The sequence below is a fragment of the Nycticebus coucang genome, chromosome 9 (assembly GCF_027406575.1).
Source record: "Nycticebus coucang isolate mNycCou1 chromosome 9, mNycCou1.pri, whole genome shotgun sequence".
In the NCBI taxonomy this organism is placed as follows: Eukaryota; Metazoa; Chordata; class Mammalia; order Primates; family Lorisidae; genus Nycticebus; species Nycticebus coucang.
Window position 1 is genome coordinate 135173165 of NC_069788.1, and position 17816 is coordinate 135190980.

The window sequence follows — 17816 nt, forward strand, 5'->3', positions numbered from 1 at the left end:
CTTTGTGGAGTTACATGTACATTGAAATGCAGGTATTTTTAATTCAATTGCATTTTTCAGAATTCTCAATCGTAATCCTCTGACAACTGTTGAAGATTCATATCTTTATAAATTGCCAGCATTAAAATATCTGTAAGTATTGCGGTCATCTTATGAATCATGAGATTATTTCTGCTGTTATTTTTTATTTTCATCAAAGATTAAGTATGTTGAATTTAGGCTAAAAAGTCATAATTTAAACTTTAACTGGTTATTAAAAAAAGGTTATTGGCAAAGAAAAGAGATTAAGAATGGATGTGTAATGAATGGGCAAGACAGCCAGCAGGGAAAGAGAACAGTAATATTGAGGAATGTATATAAATATAATATATATAGATGCATGTAGGAATATCATTTATCCCAGAAAGCAAAAAAGAATAGATGCTTCTATTTTAAAAATAAAAAATAAAGGGCTGTGCCTGTGGCTCAAAGGAGTGGGCGCCAGCCCCATATGCCGGAGGTGGCGGGTTCGAACCCAGCCCAGCCAAAAACTGCAAAAAAAAAAAAAAACACCTCCCCCCCCTAAAAAAAAAAAAAAAAGTAATCCTGAGAGGTGAATCCAATAAGAAAATGGGAAGATAAATGTTAAAAAGTGTATACATTCCATTATTCGATGTCATTAATTTGATGCTGCAAATGAAGATAATTACATTTCTTCAGTAAAAGCTCTGTAATCATCTTCTATGACAAACTCTTGAGCTGGCTTGTTTTATATAGAAACAAAAATTGAAGTGCTGACATGTCCTTGAAATATGTTTTTAAGTACAGAATTTTTCTATTGGGGTTAATATCTTGACTCTTCGGACTTTCTCCTTCAGAGACATGGGAACAACACAAGCCCCACTTACAACAGTCGAGAACATCCTCATGACAACTCTTGAGTTGGAAAAACTGTAAGTTATTTTTTTCTTAGCTTTATTTTCACTTAGTACGTTTTTTAGGTTTATATTTTCTTAAGTCAGTTTTTGTGAGGTATAATTTTTATGCAGTAAAATTCACTCTTTTTAGGTGCACCAACCAATGAATTTTCACAAATGTATAATTATGTAACCACCATCACATTCCCCAAATAGAATGTTTCTGGTGCCCTAAAAAAAGCCTCTCATGTTCCTCTGCAGTCGGTCCCCTCCTCCCACCATCAGCCCCTGGCAACTACAATCTGATTTACATCCCCATAGTTTTGCCTTTTCCCGACTGTCTTAGAAATGAAATCAGATGTAGTATGTAACCTTTTGTGTGAAGCTTCTTTCACTTAGCATAATTGTTTTGATATTATATTACTATTCTTGTTGTATCTGTCAGTGCAGTTAGTTCTCTCCTCATTCACAGCTTCAACCAAGCACAGATGGTAAATATTTGGTGTGGGGTGGGCGGGTGGGGGGAAAATAAACTATAAAAAATAATATGTGTTAAAATACAGTATAGCAACAATGTACATGGCCTTTACACTGTATTACATAATATTCTAAGAGTAATCTAGAGATGATTTCAAGTATACTAGAGATTATATGCAAATATTATAGCATTCACAGATTTTGGTATCTGCAGAGTCCTGGAACCAGTTCCCCACAGATAGCAAGGGACAGTGTCGTACGGCTATATCAGCTTATCCTTTCACCAATTTATGAACAATTGGGTTGTTTTCATTTTTTTGGCAATTATGAAAACTGCTAAGAACACTCATACTCATGTCTTTGTGTGAACATACGTTTTCATTTCTTTCAGGTAAGTACCTAGGGTGGGACTACTGTATCACATCCTAAGTACATATTTAACTTTTTAAGAAACTGCTAACTTCTTTCCTAAAGTGGCTGTACTATTTTGTATTCCCACCAGCAATGTGAAAGTTGCAGTTGCTACAGGTATTCAGCGGATCCTCATTTCAGTTTTTTTGAAAAATCTACTAGTAGATGTATAGTGGAATCTCATTGTGGTTTTAATTTGCATTTCTGTAATAGTTAATGCTGTTGAATATCTATTCATGTGTAAATATCTTCTGTACTGAATTATCTGTTCAAATCCTATCCTGTAGTTTAATTGATATTTATCTTCTTGTTCAGTTTTAAGAGTACTTTTTATACTCTAGATACAAGTCTTTCAGGTATGTGTTTAGTAACTATCTTTTCTCTTTTCTCAGGTTGTGGTTTGTCTTTTCATTCTTTTTAAATTTTATGTATGTGTGTATGTATGTATGTATTTATGTATGTATGTATGTATTTATTTTTTGAGACAGGAGTCTCACACTGTCACCCTGGGTTGATTGCCATGGTGTTATAAATCATAGCAACCTCAAACTCCTGGGCTCAAAACCAGAAAACTGAAATATAAGGATCTGCTGATCCTCTTGCCTCAGCCTCCCAAGTAGCTTTGTACCCACCACCATACCCACCTACTTTTTCCACTTTTAGTAAAGACGGGGTCTTGCTCTTGCCCAAGCTGGTTTTAAACTCCTGAGCTCAAGCGATCCACTCACCTTGTCCTCCCAGAGTGCTAGGATTACAGGCGTGAGCCACTGTGCCTGGCCTGTCTTTTCATGCTGTTAAAAGTATTTGAGCCCAGGTTTTGTAATTTGTAATTTGAGGTTACAGCACAGGTTTTGTAATTTGTAATTTGAGGTTACGGCAAGCTATAAAGATGCCACCACACACTAGCCTGTGTGAGTGAGACCCTGTCTCAAAAAGAAAAATAAAGGAAGAAAAGGAAAGAAAACCGTAGGTGTTGTTTAGTTTCCAAATATTTGGCGATTTTTCAGATCTTTCTGTTGGTTTCTAATTTAATTTCATTATGATCAGAGAACACATATTGAATGACTTGAATTCTTTTGAATTTATTCAAATTTGTTTTATGGCCCAGAATATTGTTGCATAGCTCATTGATGCTCTATTCATGTTTTATTTTGTTTCTCCTTGTGTTTCATTTTGGGAAGTTTTAAGTTTTTGAAATAACGATTTTAATGTCCTTGCCTGCTCATTCTATCCATGTAGGTTCTGAGTTGGTTCTTATTGATTGCTTTGTTTCTTTACTATGGGTCATATTTTCTTGCTTCTTTTCATGTTTGGTAATTTTCTATTGGATCTTGGTACGTGTTGCCCCATGAATCATGAGATTGTCCTATCTAGCTTATGCTAACAGGCAGTCTTCCTAATCTTGAGCAACATCTAATTATTTTCTGATACTTTTGGGTGGTTCTTTTCCTAGCCTCAAGTAGTTTCCTCATACACGTGCACCAATCAGTACTTTGCTGAACACTCAAGAGCTCCCTCTGTGTGTCTCCTGAGTTCATGTTCTGTGTGCCTCTTTTCTCTCTAATACTCTGCTTTGAGACTTCTAGCCACCTTGGTTTTCCCAGACTCTCAGCTCCATTTCCTTAATCGAAGAGTCCACCAGTTTCCTTTCCTAGCACCATGACCTGGAAACTCTCTCAAAGAAGTAAGCTAGGGCAGCCACGGGGCTCACTTCATTTATTTCACATCTTACAGAGATCACTGTCCTTCATTGCCTGATGTCCAGTGTCTTTAAAACTGTTGTTTTGTTTCTTTTATCTGGTATTTTGGTTGTTTCTGGCCAGGGGTGCAATGTCCCTGTTATTACATCTTGGCCAGAATCTAATAATAATCTTTAAATCTGTTTTGTTTTGATCCAGGATCCGATCAGAGATCAGGCATTGCTCGTTATGTCTCTGTTTCCTTTAGTGTAAAACATTTGTCTACTTTTTCTTGGTCTTTCATGCATTGAAGAGTCTAACAGGGTTGTTTTGTAAATTCTCCCACAATCCGGATTTGTCTATTTCCTCATGATTAGATTCAGGTAAAACATTTTGAGGAAGAATACTATTAATAAATAGACGATGTGTTCTTCCTACCTCATGACTTCAGATGGCCCATAATGCTAAGTTTGATCACTTGATTACAAAGTGATATCTTCTAGAGCTCTCCATTATAAAGTTATTTTTTCCATTGTTAATTAATATGTGTAAATACATTTGATCTTAGACAAAAGTCCAAGAAGAAACAATAATAAGTATAAATAATCTCCGGGGTGATGCTTTGAGATCAGTGAAAATCCTGCTTTCAAAACATGTTTTTACCCAACTGTGCATCAGTGAGGCAAGAGAATCGCTTAAGCCCAGGAGTTGGAGGTTGCTGTGATCTGTGACGCCATGGCACTCTACCCAGGGCGACAGCTTGAGGCTCTGTCTTAAAAAACAAACAAACCAACCAACTGTGCATCAGTGATAATCACTATCCAAATCCATTATTATTGTGTTTGCAAAATGACACTTTTCTAATTATATCATTCCTTCTACATAGCTGGCATTATTCTATTAATATTAAAGAAGAGCTGGCCCTCTTTCCCTTTTGTGAATTCATGGATTCTTCTTCTGTGAATTCATGGATTCTTCTTTATAGTAATTATGTTGTACCTGATTATCATCATTATTATTTTGAAGGCTGAAATTGTCCACATTTGGCCAATGTAATCTTCATTATTGTTCAACCCTATAAAGTGGTTTAAACTAAGCTATCATTTATGCCCAGAGTAATTTCTAATATTTACCGCTCCCAACAGTAATTGAGAAAGGAATTCTAGAAATTTGGGGCCTCCAGACTCTTCTTAGAAGTCTGCCTCCTGTGTCCTCTCAACCCAAAGTGAGACAGATTTTCTTCTTCTGTCTTCTATGGGAGAAGATAATTTCTGAATGAAACTACAAATCAGTGTCACCCAATTCTAATTCCTTTTTTAAAAATTTATTATTTTAAGAGATGAGGTCTTGCTATCTTGCCTAGGCTGGTCTCAAAGTTCTGGCCTCAAGCAATCCTCCCACCTTACTCTCCTGAGTGGCTGCAACCACAATGCCCAGCTAATTAAAAAAAAAAAAATTTGTGGGGGCAGGGTCTTGCTATGTTGCCCAGGCTGGTCTCAAACCCTAGCACCAAGCAATCCTCCTGCTTTAGCCTCCCCTGTAGCTGGAATTACAGGTGAAAGCTACCATACCTGGCACCTCTAATCTATCACGTTTACTCTAGGCATACCATAACCACTGCCATGTTCACCCATCTCTCTGTCTCCTTTCCTTTGGGCTTTCTGGTTCCTACCCAACAACTGACCAGGCCATTTGCCTCAAGAACTCTTTTTGCCTAGCCCTGCGGTAGTTTCAACCTCCCTCTTCTACCAACTGAAGTCATCCCTTTACCATTAATTTAATTCTCTGTGTTTCCATTTATAGGATCTTACCTAGCCATATGGCCTGCTGCCTCTGCCAATTTAAAAATAATATTGAGGTTGTCTGCAAGACAGTGAAGCTACATTGTGATGCATGTATAGGAAACAGCACAGAAGATTGTTGTGAGTTTAAATTGCTTAATGATAAATTGTTTTAATTTTTATTTTGTTTTTTAAGTTTTTAATTTGAGAATTTTTAAGCTAATGATGAAATTGCTTTATTCTCATTTATTCGTTCAGAGTTAAACTCCCTGTATTTCTGAACTACTCCCTGGCTGAAAGTCAGGTTCTCAATTATTATTACATAATTTAATAATGTAACTGTTCCACATCCATAAAGGACAGAGAGGAAGGAACGGAAGGGGGAGAGTATAACATTAGCGGCCACATACTCTGTACTGTGTCTCTGCTTGGTGTTTTGCCCCCCACCAATAACTTGTCTCTACAGCTCCTCAAAGTTTGTAACTGGTTTTATATCCATTATGTCTCAAGAGCTCTTTGCCTTATAGGACAGGTATAGATCGGGTTTTGGTTCGTTTGTTTTTACAAAGAGTATAAGTGATATTTGGAGCCTGAGAGTTTCCAGTTGCATGAGCAGAAATTGCTACCTGGCCCTTCTAAAGAAACAGAGGGCTTTTCCATTCTTAGACTCTCCAACTTTGAACTTGCTCTAAATCTAAAGCATTTGTATCCACAGAACAAACACTCGGGTGCTTTTTTAAGTGTTTTTCTCATATTACGTTTATTAGCACTAACTTCATCAAAATGTGACTGCTTTCATGTCCAGACAATTTGAATACAGATCTCTACCCGTGATACTAAAGTTGCATACTTTCCAAAACAATTTTTCACATATTATATTATATTGTATTTGTCTCTTCTCCCCTGAAAGTAGGCAGAACAAACATTTTTAATCTTGTTTTACAGATGAGGAAAAACAAGATCAGAGGCGTTAAGTGCTGTAGCCTATTCTCAGGCCTTCTATCCCCAAATTTGGGTTCTCCATAGCCCATGTTCCTCATTTCTCATGATGCTTACCTACTCCTCTGACCTTTAACCACTACCACAGAAACTTTTAATTCTGGACAGGAACCCAGCTACACGATGGTACACTTGTTTTTCATGCAGTTAGAAGCTTTGGATGGTTCCACAAGTAAAGCTGGGAATTATAGACATGAAATGAAAGCAAAGTGGGCATCTGACAAAAGTTGCTTTTTCCTTTCTGCATTTTAGGAAGTCAAGTAATGTTTATCTAAAATTGTTGTTACTCCTTAGATTCATTGAACATGCCACATAAGCATGTAATCTGGAAATTAAAAACCTCTTAACCTCCATCCCAGATCCCAGCCCAAATTGAGGAAAGAACCAGAATCTACCTAGTGTTTTTTCTGTGCAGAACCTCCTATTATCCGGTCTAGGATACATGAGAGCAGGGGCCAAGAAGAGGAACTGGTGGGGAGATGACAAGGCCATGTCCAGATAAGGATGTCTTAGCAATAGGATTGGGGCCTCCACATTAGCATCTCTTCTCTTGGTCCCCTTAGGGAACTGTCTTTCATCAGAGTCATCTACAAGCATGCCCCCTCTGCATCTGAGGCAGGACAGTGTGGGCTGCAGAAGGGCTGGTTCAGCGAGGAGCAGGGAGCAAGGGTCTCCCATCTTGGGCATTTACTGAGTGCTGGGCAAGTGGATTTGAGGGACCAGTGGAATAAGCCCAAGTAGAGTAACTGTATGTCACATTATGGAATGTTCTGAGTAGGTAGCCACTTTTCCCAAAGATATTTTTCTCCTTTTATTATTCCATTGTATAGGTTTAAACTGGGGTTTCTTTTTTTCCTCTCTAAGTGGCACTCTTCTGTTTGCTGACTCCTAATTTCTTTGACTGGGTTATATGGCTGTGGATTGGCAAAAAGCTATGCCATCAGCCTTCCATCGTCAAAAGCAGTCTCTTCTTTTTTGACAGTTGAAGAAGCAAGTGTAGGAAATGCGGAGGGAGCGCTCACGAAGGTATTACAGGCTCGGAAGAAGCACACGAGCACCGAGCTGACCATTGAGCCAGAGGTATCCGCAAATAAAAATGGCGTCGGCTTGTCAGGCTTCACGAGTGACCAGATGGACTTCAATGATGAAAGTGATGTCATTAGTGCACTTAATTACATATTGCCTTATTTCTCAGAGGGAAATCTAGAAGATGTAGAATCAACATTATTACCATTCATTAAACTGCTTTTCTCAAATGTGCAGGAAGGAGAGAAGCCCCTAAGTCATATGAAAAACAATACAGAGGCTCAGCCTCTTGAACCTGGGCCCAGCAATTCAGCTTACAAAAATAAACTGAGGAAGCTCTATTTCCTGGAAAATTTGTTAGATGCAGAAATTCAAGAAAAAATCTATGAGGTTAAAAAGAAAGAAAAAACTGCCATGCTTATGCAGTCTGGCCTTTTAGGTCCCAAACTTAAACGCCAAATCTTTCCCAAAAAAGTGGCAACTGCTGAATCACAGGAAAATAGCCTGACAGAGAGTGAGAGTGGAGACAGGGGACTGAAGAAAGTGACGCTATTCCTCAAAGGGCCCAAGCGCCTACGGAGAAAGCTCTTACAGGTGGCAAGAATCAAGAGGAAACAGGGTACCTGGCCGACAGCGAAGAAAGTGGCCGAAGAAAGAACGCTTGGGAAACCAATCCCGAGTGAAATGACACAGTTTGACGTGGTGCAGAGGCCTCGGAAGTTTGTGGGAAGCTCCTTCCACACCGAGCCTTCCTTCACGCAGACGCACAAGGCTGCGGTCTCTTCTTTCTTCAAACAGTATATTGGCATGCCTTCTACTTCTGCCACCTCAAATTCCCTACCTGAGTTTAAAAAACAATCAAAAGACATGAGCGACACCATTTTTGTTTTAGAAGATGCAAATGCTAGAGTTAAAAGTATGGAAGCTGGTAAACCAATTGTACATTCTAGAAGAAAATACCGCTTTCATAAACCTCATTCCCATGTGGCCCACAGAACACCTGCGGCCAAACTAAGTCAAAAGTTTAGAAAAGAAACAGTGTTCCATGGACAGATGCCTGTAAAGCGGCCTCCATTCTCTGCAGTAAGGAGCCTTATAAATTCCCCGTCACATGGGGTTTTTCCACCTTCAGAAGAGCTGAGTCCTCAGGAGAATCCTTTTCCAGAATCACTTGCTCCTTCAGAATCTGTTACAGAAATCACTACTGTATCCCCTCTAGGAAATGGTATTGAAGAAAACAGTTTTATGGAAAACACTGCTATACCTGAAGAAACTATCTCTGAAAGTACAAATGATAAGAATCCTTCCACTATAGATTCCACTGGGACTGCGTTCTTAATACCGACTGTTAAACAAATCAATGAAACTCTGTGGGAATACCACAACACGGGCACTGACTTACCCAACATGGAAAAAAGCTTCACTTACCCATTGCTCGCGTCCCCGGGTGATCAATTTGAAATGCAGCTAAACCAGCAGCTCCGATCCCTCATCCCCAACAACGACGTGAGAAGGCTCATTTCTCACGTTATCCGGACTTTGAAAATGGACTGCTCTGAGACCCATGTGCAACTGGCCTGTGCCAAGCTCATCTCTAGAACAGGTCTCCTGATGAAGCTTCTGAGTGAGCAGCAAGAAGTAAAAGTATCCAAGGCAGAATGGGATACGGATCAGTGGAAGAGTGAGAACTACATCAACGAGAGCACAGAAGCCCAGGCTGAACAGAAAGAGCAGGAGTCAAGTGAGGTAAGGATGACTACGGGAACATGAGACCTGGACTTTTCCATCAGTTCAGGGGTGTCCAGCCTACAGCCTGTGGGCCGCATGATGATTTTGTGAGGACTTTTTTTTCACTTATATGTGGTGTCAGATATCATGAAAAGTATGCACAGACACCCCCTCCTTTTTTTTTTTTTTTTTTTTGCTAATCAGCTTTCATTAGTATTTGTGTATTTACTCTGTGGCCTAAGACAACTCTTATTCTTCCCATGTGTGGCAGAGGAAAAAAAGGTTGGATACCCTTGGTTTAGAATATACCATGAAAGCATCCATGCAGCAAGGCCCAGGTAGACAAGTCCATATTTTATCTTGGCCATGTAATTTTGGCCATGACAGTGATCTCCCACTTTGCTCATTTAGAGAATGAAGCAGACAGAACACTCAAGATAAAGAAGATGTAGAACAAAATACTTAATAGTAAGATTATGTAACACATTAGATTTGCTTTGTTCTTTAAGAACCTATAAGCTACTTACTTGGGAGGGTGGAGTTTTGAATAGTTAGATCTCATTCTTTCCATCTCTTTGGTGGTTTTTTAATTATTCTTTCCCTTTTTTAGCTCACTAAAGGAGTTCCAGGATATGGCTATAACAACAAACTCATCTTGGCGATATCTGTGACTGTAATAGTGATGATTTTGATTATAATTTTCTGTCTTATTGAGGTAAGGACAATCATTCAGGTTTCCAGAATAACATCCTTGCTAATAGATTCAGTACTCATGAACTGAAAATCAAAGCCACTATCCCACCTACTATTACTTGACATTCCTCTTCAGTCACTACGACTAAGGTATGCATTGTTCTTTACTGTAATATATACCAAGGGTTTTTTTAAATTAACCCCTCTCCAAGGAGATCACTATAGAACTGAAACCAAGATAACAAACCACTAGATTATTTGGAGAAATTAAGTTTAAGAAAGCCAAAGTTGAAGTGATAGGAAAGTTTTTCCAACCCAAAACTGTCAATAATTTTATGTACTCACCAATCACTCTCATTCTACCACTGATTTCTTTCCTTATTGCTGAAATGACAAGAGATGTATTATCTCCACCCTCACGGAGCTGTCATCACCCTGGGGAGAAAGGACACAGCAAGAGATAGAGGTGTCATCTTATAGATTCATTAGATTCAGGTAGCATCCTCCTTCTCCACTGTGCAAGGCATTGTCTACACAGGTTCAGTTAAAGCACCTCAGCTAAACCTTGCACCTGGCTATTCCAAAGTGTGTCATATTTACAGTGGCCTGTTCCTGGTGCTTGCCTGTGTTTACCTTTTGTTCAATAGGCCATTTCATAATGGCCTATTACTTTACCCAACATGTAGGTGCTAGCATATTAAAAGAATGGTTTAATAAGCTGACAATCATGATTTTACCCCACCATCCAACCTAATTTACCTTATTTGATTTACTTTTTCTATTGTGGCAACCCTCTGTTCTAGCCAAAGCAGCCCACACCATATCCCAGTCACATCATGCGTATCCCTGCTTTCATCTGTGCCTTTACCCATCCAGAATTCTCTTACTAAACTCTGCCCATGGAAATCCTGTGACTCTGTTCAAATTCAAGTTCGTCTTTCTTTCTGATGCCTTCTCTGAATACTCCAGCCTGCCTGGGCCTAGTCTCTCTGTGAGGTTTGTCACCATTTCTTGGAGGATATGGTGAAGCAATTTCCCTCCCCTGAGAACTTAAAAATGTGGCAAACCATTTTCTTAAAGATGCTATCCAAGAAAGAACCCCAAGATCAGGACAGAATGAAGCAGAGGAGAGCTGTGTGGACCAAGTGGCTCCTGGTCTATCAGATGGGAGCAGAACCTGGCTGATATACGGATTAAGTGGCCCTTATCTGGATGCTCAGGATCAGAAGTGTTTCAGATATCAGATTTTTTTTCAAATTTTGGAATATTTTTATTATACTTAACCAGCTGAGCATCCCTAATCTGAACATCTAAAATCCAAAATGCTCCAGTGAGCATTTCCTTTGAGTGTCATTGTGGTGCTCAGAAAGTTTCAGATCTTGGAGCATTTTGGATTTCAGGTTTTCAGATTAGGGATAATCAACCTGTTAATACAGGGACTTTGGCATCCTTGGATTTGGGTATGCTAGGCTGAGGGGAGTGGATCCTGGAACGAGTTGCCTGCAGATACCAAGGAAAGAGCCAAAGAACCATTAAACAGGATAGGATTTCTGTCTTCAGACCAGGTGCGATGGCTCATGCTTATAATCCTAAGGATTATAAGGGAGGATTATAATTGCTTGAGCTCAGGAGTTGGAGACCAGCCTGAGTGAAAGCGAGATCTCGTCTCTACTAAAAGAAAAATTAGCCAGGGGTCATGGTGTGCACCTCAAGTTCCAGGTATTCTAGAGCAATGATTTTCAACACGTGTGTCATGGCAGGATCTTAGGTATGCCGTGAAAAACTTTTTAAAGGGCGTTATTAAATTATGTTCAAAAGAAGTTCAAAGCACAGTAAGTATATTCTCTTTTTACTCTTTTATTTGATCACCATAATTTAAGTGTGCTGCCAAAGTTTAACTGTAGGTTCGAGTGTGCTGTGAAAAGGTTGAAAAACACTGCTCTAGAGGCTAAGACAAGAGGATCGGTTGAGCCCAGGAATTTGATGTTGCAATGAGCTATAGTGATGGCACTGTACTCTAGCCAGGGCAACGGAGTGAGACTGTCTCAGAAAAATAATTTATGTCTTCAGAAAATATATCTTTTAGCCAGACATGGTGGTGCATACCTGTAGTTCCAGCTACTAGGAACTAGTAGCTGAGGCAGGAGATGCTGCCTTGAGCATCTGAGATGCTGAGGCAGGAGGCTTACTTGAGCCCAAGAATTTGAGGCTACAGTGAGCTATGATCATACCAGTATACTCTACCCCAGGTGACAGAGTGAAACCCTATCTCTAATAAAAAATTATAGATAGCTGGCTCGGCACCTGTAGCTCAAGCGGCCAGGGCACCAGCCACATACAGGAGAGCTTGGGGGTGGGGGTGGGGGTGGCTGGGAGGGGGTTCGAATCCAGCCCAGGCTCGCCAAGCAACAATGACAACTATAACCAAAAAATAGCCAAGCATTGTGGTGGGCACCTGTAGTCCCAGCTACTTGGGAGGCTGAGGCAAGAGTTTGAGGTTGCCACAAAACTTAAGCCGAAGAGTTTGAGGATGCTGTGAGCTGTGACACCACAGTACTCTACCCAGGTGACACCTTTTGTTTTGTCTCAAAAAAAAAAAAGGAAAGGAAAGATAGATAAATAGAAGTTGTCTCACTGGGTAGGTAAGACTTGAAAGGAATGAATAAAGATTTGGAGATACTGGTCATTATGATGGATAATCATGATTGTTTTCTTCCAAAACAGATTTATTCTCATAGAAGAGCAGCAATGGCAGATGTAGAATCAGGCTCAGTCCCAAGGAGGTAAATACTGGTCTGGCGATTTAAATTAGAATTTTAGAACTAGAGAACTTAGAACTCATCTCTTTCAATCCTTCCGTTTTATAGTGAGGAAACTGCCAGAGGCAGGAAGAATACTTACCTGCCTTAGTGCTTTGCCTGGATCCAGCAAAATTAGCTCCCCAGACAAAGCTGAGTTGGACAGGAGTGGCAAGGACGAATCTGCTGCCACCAGTCCTTCAAGGGAAGGCAGGGGCGGGGGTTGTAGTTGTGCCTGTTCCTTCCGGTGGCGGGCATCGGGCCAGGCCAGAGGCCTTTTTGGAGGCTCTGGGGAAGGGGCAAGGGAGCTAGTCTCCTTCAAGGCTCCTTCAAGAATATATGAATCCTTCCTCCAGAGTGGCAGGAAAACCTACCTTCTCATTCTACTTGCTTTGGGGTCTCCATTCTCTATTTATCCAAACGTCAGAGAATTTTAACTAGAAGAGACCTTAAATAATACTTTGCCTCTTCCTTTTATAATAAGAAAACGGAGACAGAGAAAAGGAAATTACCTTGCTCCATGGTCCCAGTGCTAGTGTCAGAAAGAGGGTGGTCCCTTTCCAGCTGGGAACTTCTCCATTGATTATTCTCTACTTGGGCTGTGAGTCACATTTTATATCACAATTCAATAGGCACATGCTGTGTAGACATGAGTAGATGTGGAAACAGTCTGATTTTTTGTCTATTCTGCTTATATTCAAAAAGGATATTTTGTCCTTTAAACTGATTTTACAACTACTGCAGTATGAAATAGCCTGCAGTATGAAAATAATTTTTCTAGCTGGACCCAGGCATTTGCTTGACGGGACTCGCCTGATAGGATAAAGCTTCTAGGAGAATAGAAGCACTTTATCCTTCACCCACCAGCAAAGGCTATCTGTGGTACTAGGTTTGAAAGGGACTGATGTAAAATGCTTCTGGAGAGTGAAGTACTTCTGGCCTGTGTGTTTGTACACTTTGTTCACTGTACAAGGGAACTTGGTAATGGGGTAAGTGGGGCTGAAAATCCTCCCTGTACCTCCCACCAAGCCTTGCGCAAAGGTCCCCCCAGTGACATTACGGGGCCCTCTTAAACAGACGTGGAGAGCTTCTGGAAGTCTCTCCATGAAATGATTTTCAGGATTCCAGGTCCATAATGATGTTGCCCACTGTGATTATGGACCGAACCACAGATTTAGTCCCAATAAAACGAGAGGTGTACATCGTGGGAGACCTGGGAAATGGCAGGAATCACTAATTGTCTCGTGTGTGTGTTTTTTCCCAAGGGGCTTTTTTGACTTTCTGCATAGGCGATGCTCATCGCAGAGTGAAAGCCAGGTAAATTTGAGGAAGATTCAGTGCTGTGGCCAGAGAAAACAGGAGAAATGCAGAATTAATACCTGCCTTTCTCTTTTCTAGGAGGGCTTTTTCTGGTTAAGGTGTCCACTTTGGCTTAGGGATATGTACAGACCTCTCAATGCCACACGCAAGAAAAACATGGCCCAGAAGCTTCATGACAAGGAGTCTTCTGATGAGGAAGAGATTTACAAGAGGGATGCAGGGTAAATGACTGGGAACAATTTAAAATCTCATCTACAATGGCCGGGCACGGTGGCTCACGCCTGTAATCCTAGCCCTCTGGGAAGTTGAGGCAGCACGATTGCTTGAGCTCAGAGTTCAAAGCCATCCTGAGCTCTACTAAAAATAGAAAAATTAACCGAGTGTTGTGGCAGGTGCCTGTAGTCCAAGCTATTTGGGAGGCTGAGGCAGAAGAATCATTTGGACCCCATAGTTTGAGGTTACTGTGAGCTGCTCACAACATCTAGCCAGGCCAGACTCCATCTCAACAAAAAATCTTATCTAAAATGAGGGGATAATGAGAAGTTTAATTGCTCCTATTTCTTCTATTTTTTATTTTTATTAAACCATAGCTGTGTACATTAGTATGATCGTGGGGCACCATACACTTGGTTCATAGATCGTTTGACACATTTTCATCACATTAGTTAACATAGCTTTTGTAGCATTTTCTTAGTTATTTTGCTAAGACCTTTACATTCCACATTTACTAGGATTCACATATACCCTTGTAAGATGCACCGCAGGTGTAATCCCATTAATGCCCCTCCCTCCCCTCCCTTTCCCTTTCACATGAAAGCTATAACCCAGTTAATTGCTCCTTTTAAGAGTAAAAGCCTTGCCATTGTCTTCCTATACCAGGGAGCGCATATCAACAGCAACACCTGTGGATTCGGCTGCTGAAGGTGGTGAGGAAAGTGAGACCGCGCCAGAAGGGGAGGACGAAGAGTGATCCAGCCTGCCTAAGGCCGCCTGCAAACTGTACTTTCTAATGTTGGTATCTCGGCATTTCTTGTAAGATACTTATTATTCACACACAAAAAATGTATACAGTCTATTGTCAATTCCAGCCAGCTGGTAAGAAACTTAAATGTTAATAGTTAAATATTTATACACGCAAAACAAGGGCCAGAGTAAAGAAAAGCAGGACTGAAGCCAGAGACTGTCAAGCTGGCCAACACCTCCACAAGCGGCATTGTGGGCAGAGGACGCACGGGGGCTCCCCCACCTCATTTCCCAGTCTAGTCAGTCTCCGGGAAGCTGAAAATACATCATCCTGGAGAGAGGGAGCCAATATCTAAATCAAATACAGTTGTTCTGGGGCTCTCTCCCCTTGTCCATTAAGAACCAGTCCTTTACAACATACTTGACCTCTTGCCCTGAGGGGACCTTCCACCTGCTGCCACCTCTCAGAGGGTGGGTGGGGTTGCCAGAAATGTTTGGATCACTAAGCCGACCTGCACTGTTGCATCAAGTCCTCTGTTTTCTCCCATGCTCCCAAATTCATGCGTGAATGTGTGTCCTTTACCCTTTAAATCTGGTGGAAAATTCAAAAAATTTTTTTTGTTGGTTTTTTCTTTTTAAAAATCTCAACCCTTGGATAGCTACTAGGCCAATTCACTGTCCCTCAGATGGTTGGAGGGCCAGACTATAGTTTAAAAAAAAAAAAAAAACTTAACAAATTCCTATGCACACTGCACATACCTTATTTTGAAGTACAAAAACAAAACGGGGACAAATACAATCACACCGCTTCTTGTGGCCCGCGGGCCGCAATTTGAGAACGCCTGGTCTAGGGAGATAGAGAAGTAGAACCCATGCTTGCCAGTGAAGAGTCAACAATGACAATAATACTGGGGATGATGGCTGCTACGGTTTATTAGGCACCAGCTTGGGCCAGCATAATACGAAGCTCTTTAGTTACACTGTTAAGTCACAAGGACCAAAACGCCACATGCCAGCTCAAACTCTGCAAGGGCGTGGGGTGTTATGAGTGTTGGACATAAACAGGAAGCTAACAGTAAACCAAGACTAGAGATCTTGTACTGCTGGGCCTCCCAGACTCTGGGCCAGGATTCCAGGCAAATCCAGGTTCCTATTTTGTCACAATTACATTATTTCCAATTGGGTACACAAAGTGAGACTTACGTAAAACACTATCTCAACTTTGTACAATACTTGTTAACCTCAAATGCTACCGTACTGTACTTCTATTTTTTGTTTTAGAGATAGAGTCTCACTTCGTCACCCTTGGTAGAGTACCATGGCATCACAGCTCACAGCAACCTCCAGGTCTTGGGCTTAGGCGATTCTCTGGCCTCAGCCTGCCGAGTAGCTGGGACTATAGGCACCCGCCACAATGCCCGGCTGTTTTTTTGTTGCAGTTTGGCTGGGGCCGGGTTCAAACCCTCCACCCTCGGTATATGGGGCTGGCGCACCCCCTACTGTACTTCTAAATTAAAACTCCCCAAAGTGAGATTCTACTTTGCCCAGCTCTTCAGTGAGACCTGAGAGGTAGAGAGAGGGGGACACAAGGCCAACAGCTACTAAATGAATGAAAATCCTCACTGATTCCTATGAAAACTGTCAGAGAAATGAGAAATTTTATAACAGATGAAGAAATGAGGCAATATATGATTAGAGCAAAAATAATACGGAAAAGAAATGTAGCGGTTCGGAAGAAAGAAGGTTACATGGCCTAGGGAAAATCCTTGAAGAAAATGGAATTTTGCTGGAGGATCCGTCTTTAGGTAGTTCACTCACTCACACACTGTAGGTAGTTCACTCACTCACACACTGGTGAGTTCTCGGAGGCTTCAGTTCCTCCAACGGGCCTGTGCACACGCTATTTGATTGAAGGTTCTCATGACTTGATGGTGGGCCTCCTCCAGAGTGAGTGGTCTAAGAGACAGAGACAGAGCCAGGCAGAAGTTAACCTTTTCATGACCTAGCCTCAGAAGACCTCTGCCACATAACATGAATAGAGGTCAGTCCCTAAATGCAGCCCACATTCAAGGGGAGGGAATTTAGACTTCACCTTTCGGAGAAAGAAGAATCAAAGAGCTTGTGGACTATATTAAAACTACTTGCATATACAAAAAAGCAAAAAAAAAAAAAAGAATGGAAGAGAAAGTATCCAATGTACTCAGCCCTACTATGAAACTAATTTATGGCTTTCACATGAAAGCTATAACCCAGTTATAACCTAAGAATGGGGGAAAGGGAGGGGAGGGGGGGAGGTGGGTGGAGGGAGATGACTGGTGGGATTACACCTGCGGTGCATCTTACAAGGGTATATGTGAAATTTAGTAAATGTAGAATGAAATTGTCTTAACACAATAACTAAGAAAATGCCAGGAAGGCTATGTTAATCAGTGTGATGAAAATGTGTCAAATGGTGTATAAAACCAGTGTATGGTGCCCCATGATCGCAATAATGTACACAACTATGATTTAATAAAAAAAAAATAGAGTAGATGGATGTGGCTGTTTGACAAGCATGGAGGCAGCTTCTTCTGCCCCACCTTCCTTCGTGGACCAAGGAAGGAAGAGAAGAGCAGCGAGAACAAGTCTTTGGCTCTCCAGGTAAAGGTATATGAAAGCAATAAGAAATAATCAATCTCCAAAGATGAAATAGTAAAATACATGCTACATAGGATTAAAGAATGGAGTCCATCTGTCACTGGGCTTTAGCCCATTTTGCAGCCTACCAAGTCCCACCACCCTCCTGACACCCGCCCAGCCTCTGTCACCCTCCACACACCCACATGTGCTACTGCTGCATTTATCACGATGGAAGTAGGAGTCATGAGTGTTCTTGAGTTAGGATCAGGGTTGATAGTGTAAATGTTCCACTTATTAGGAGGATGGATAGTAGGATGACGGCCAGGGTTACTTCATATGAGATAGTTTGTGCTACTGCTCGTCGTGCTCCAATTAGTGCGTATTTTGAGTTTGATGCTCATCCCGATCACAGGATTGAGTATACAG

The 17816-nt window shown here is 41.0% G+C and overlaps 1 protein-coding gene across 4 annotated transcripts in view; it reads left to right on the plus strand.

Annotated features, from left to right (window-relative positions):
* LOC128593309 (leucine-rich repeat-containing protein 37B-like) overlaps nucleotides 1–17046 on the plus strand; it is a 65440-nt gene extending 48394 nt beyond the window's left edge. Inside the window, exons 6-13 of one of the 4 annotated variants that reach the window (XM_053601229.1) lie at nucleotides 61–132; nucleotides 858–932; nucleotides 5267–5385; nucleotides 7226–7361; nucleotides 8712–9015; nucleotides 9608–9712; nucleotides 12415–12473; nucleotides 14688–17046. In XM_053601229.1, coding sequence (XP_053457204.1) covers nucleotides 61–132; nucleotides 858–932; nucleotides 5267–5385; nucleotides 7226–7361; nucleotides 8712–9015; nucleotides 9608–9712; nucleotides 12415–12473; nucleotides 14688–14778 — 961 coding nt within the window. In that variant the 3' untranslated portion in view covers nucleotides 14779–17046. Of the gene's footprint in view, nucleotides 1–60; nucleotides 133–857; nucleotides 933–5266; nucleotides 5386–7225; nucleotides 7362–7575; nucleotides 9016–9607; nucleotides 9713–12414; nucleotides 12474–13886; nucleotides 14030–14687 lie in introns of those variants that run through there. The other 3 variants (XM_053601227.1, XM_053601226.1, XM_053601228.1) reach the window with 3 other exon arrangements.
* Nucleotides 17047–17816: the final 770 nt, after the last annotated feature.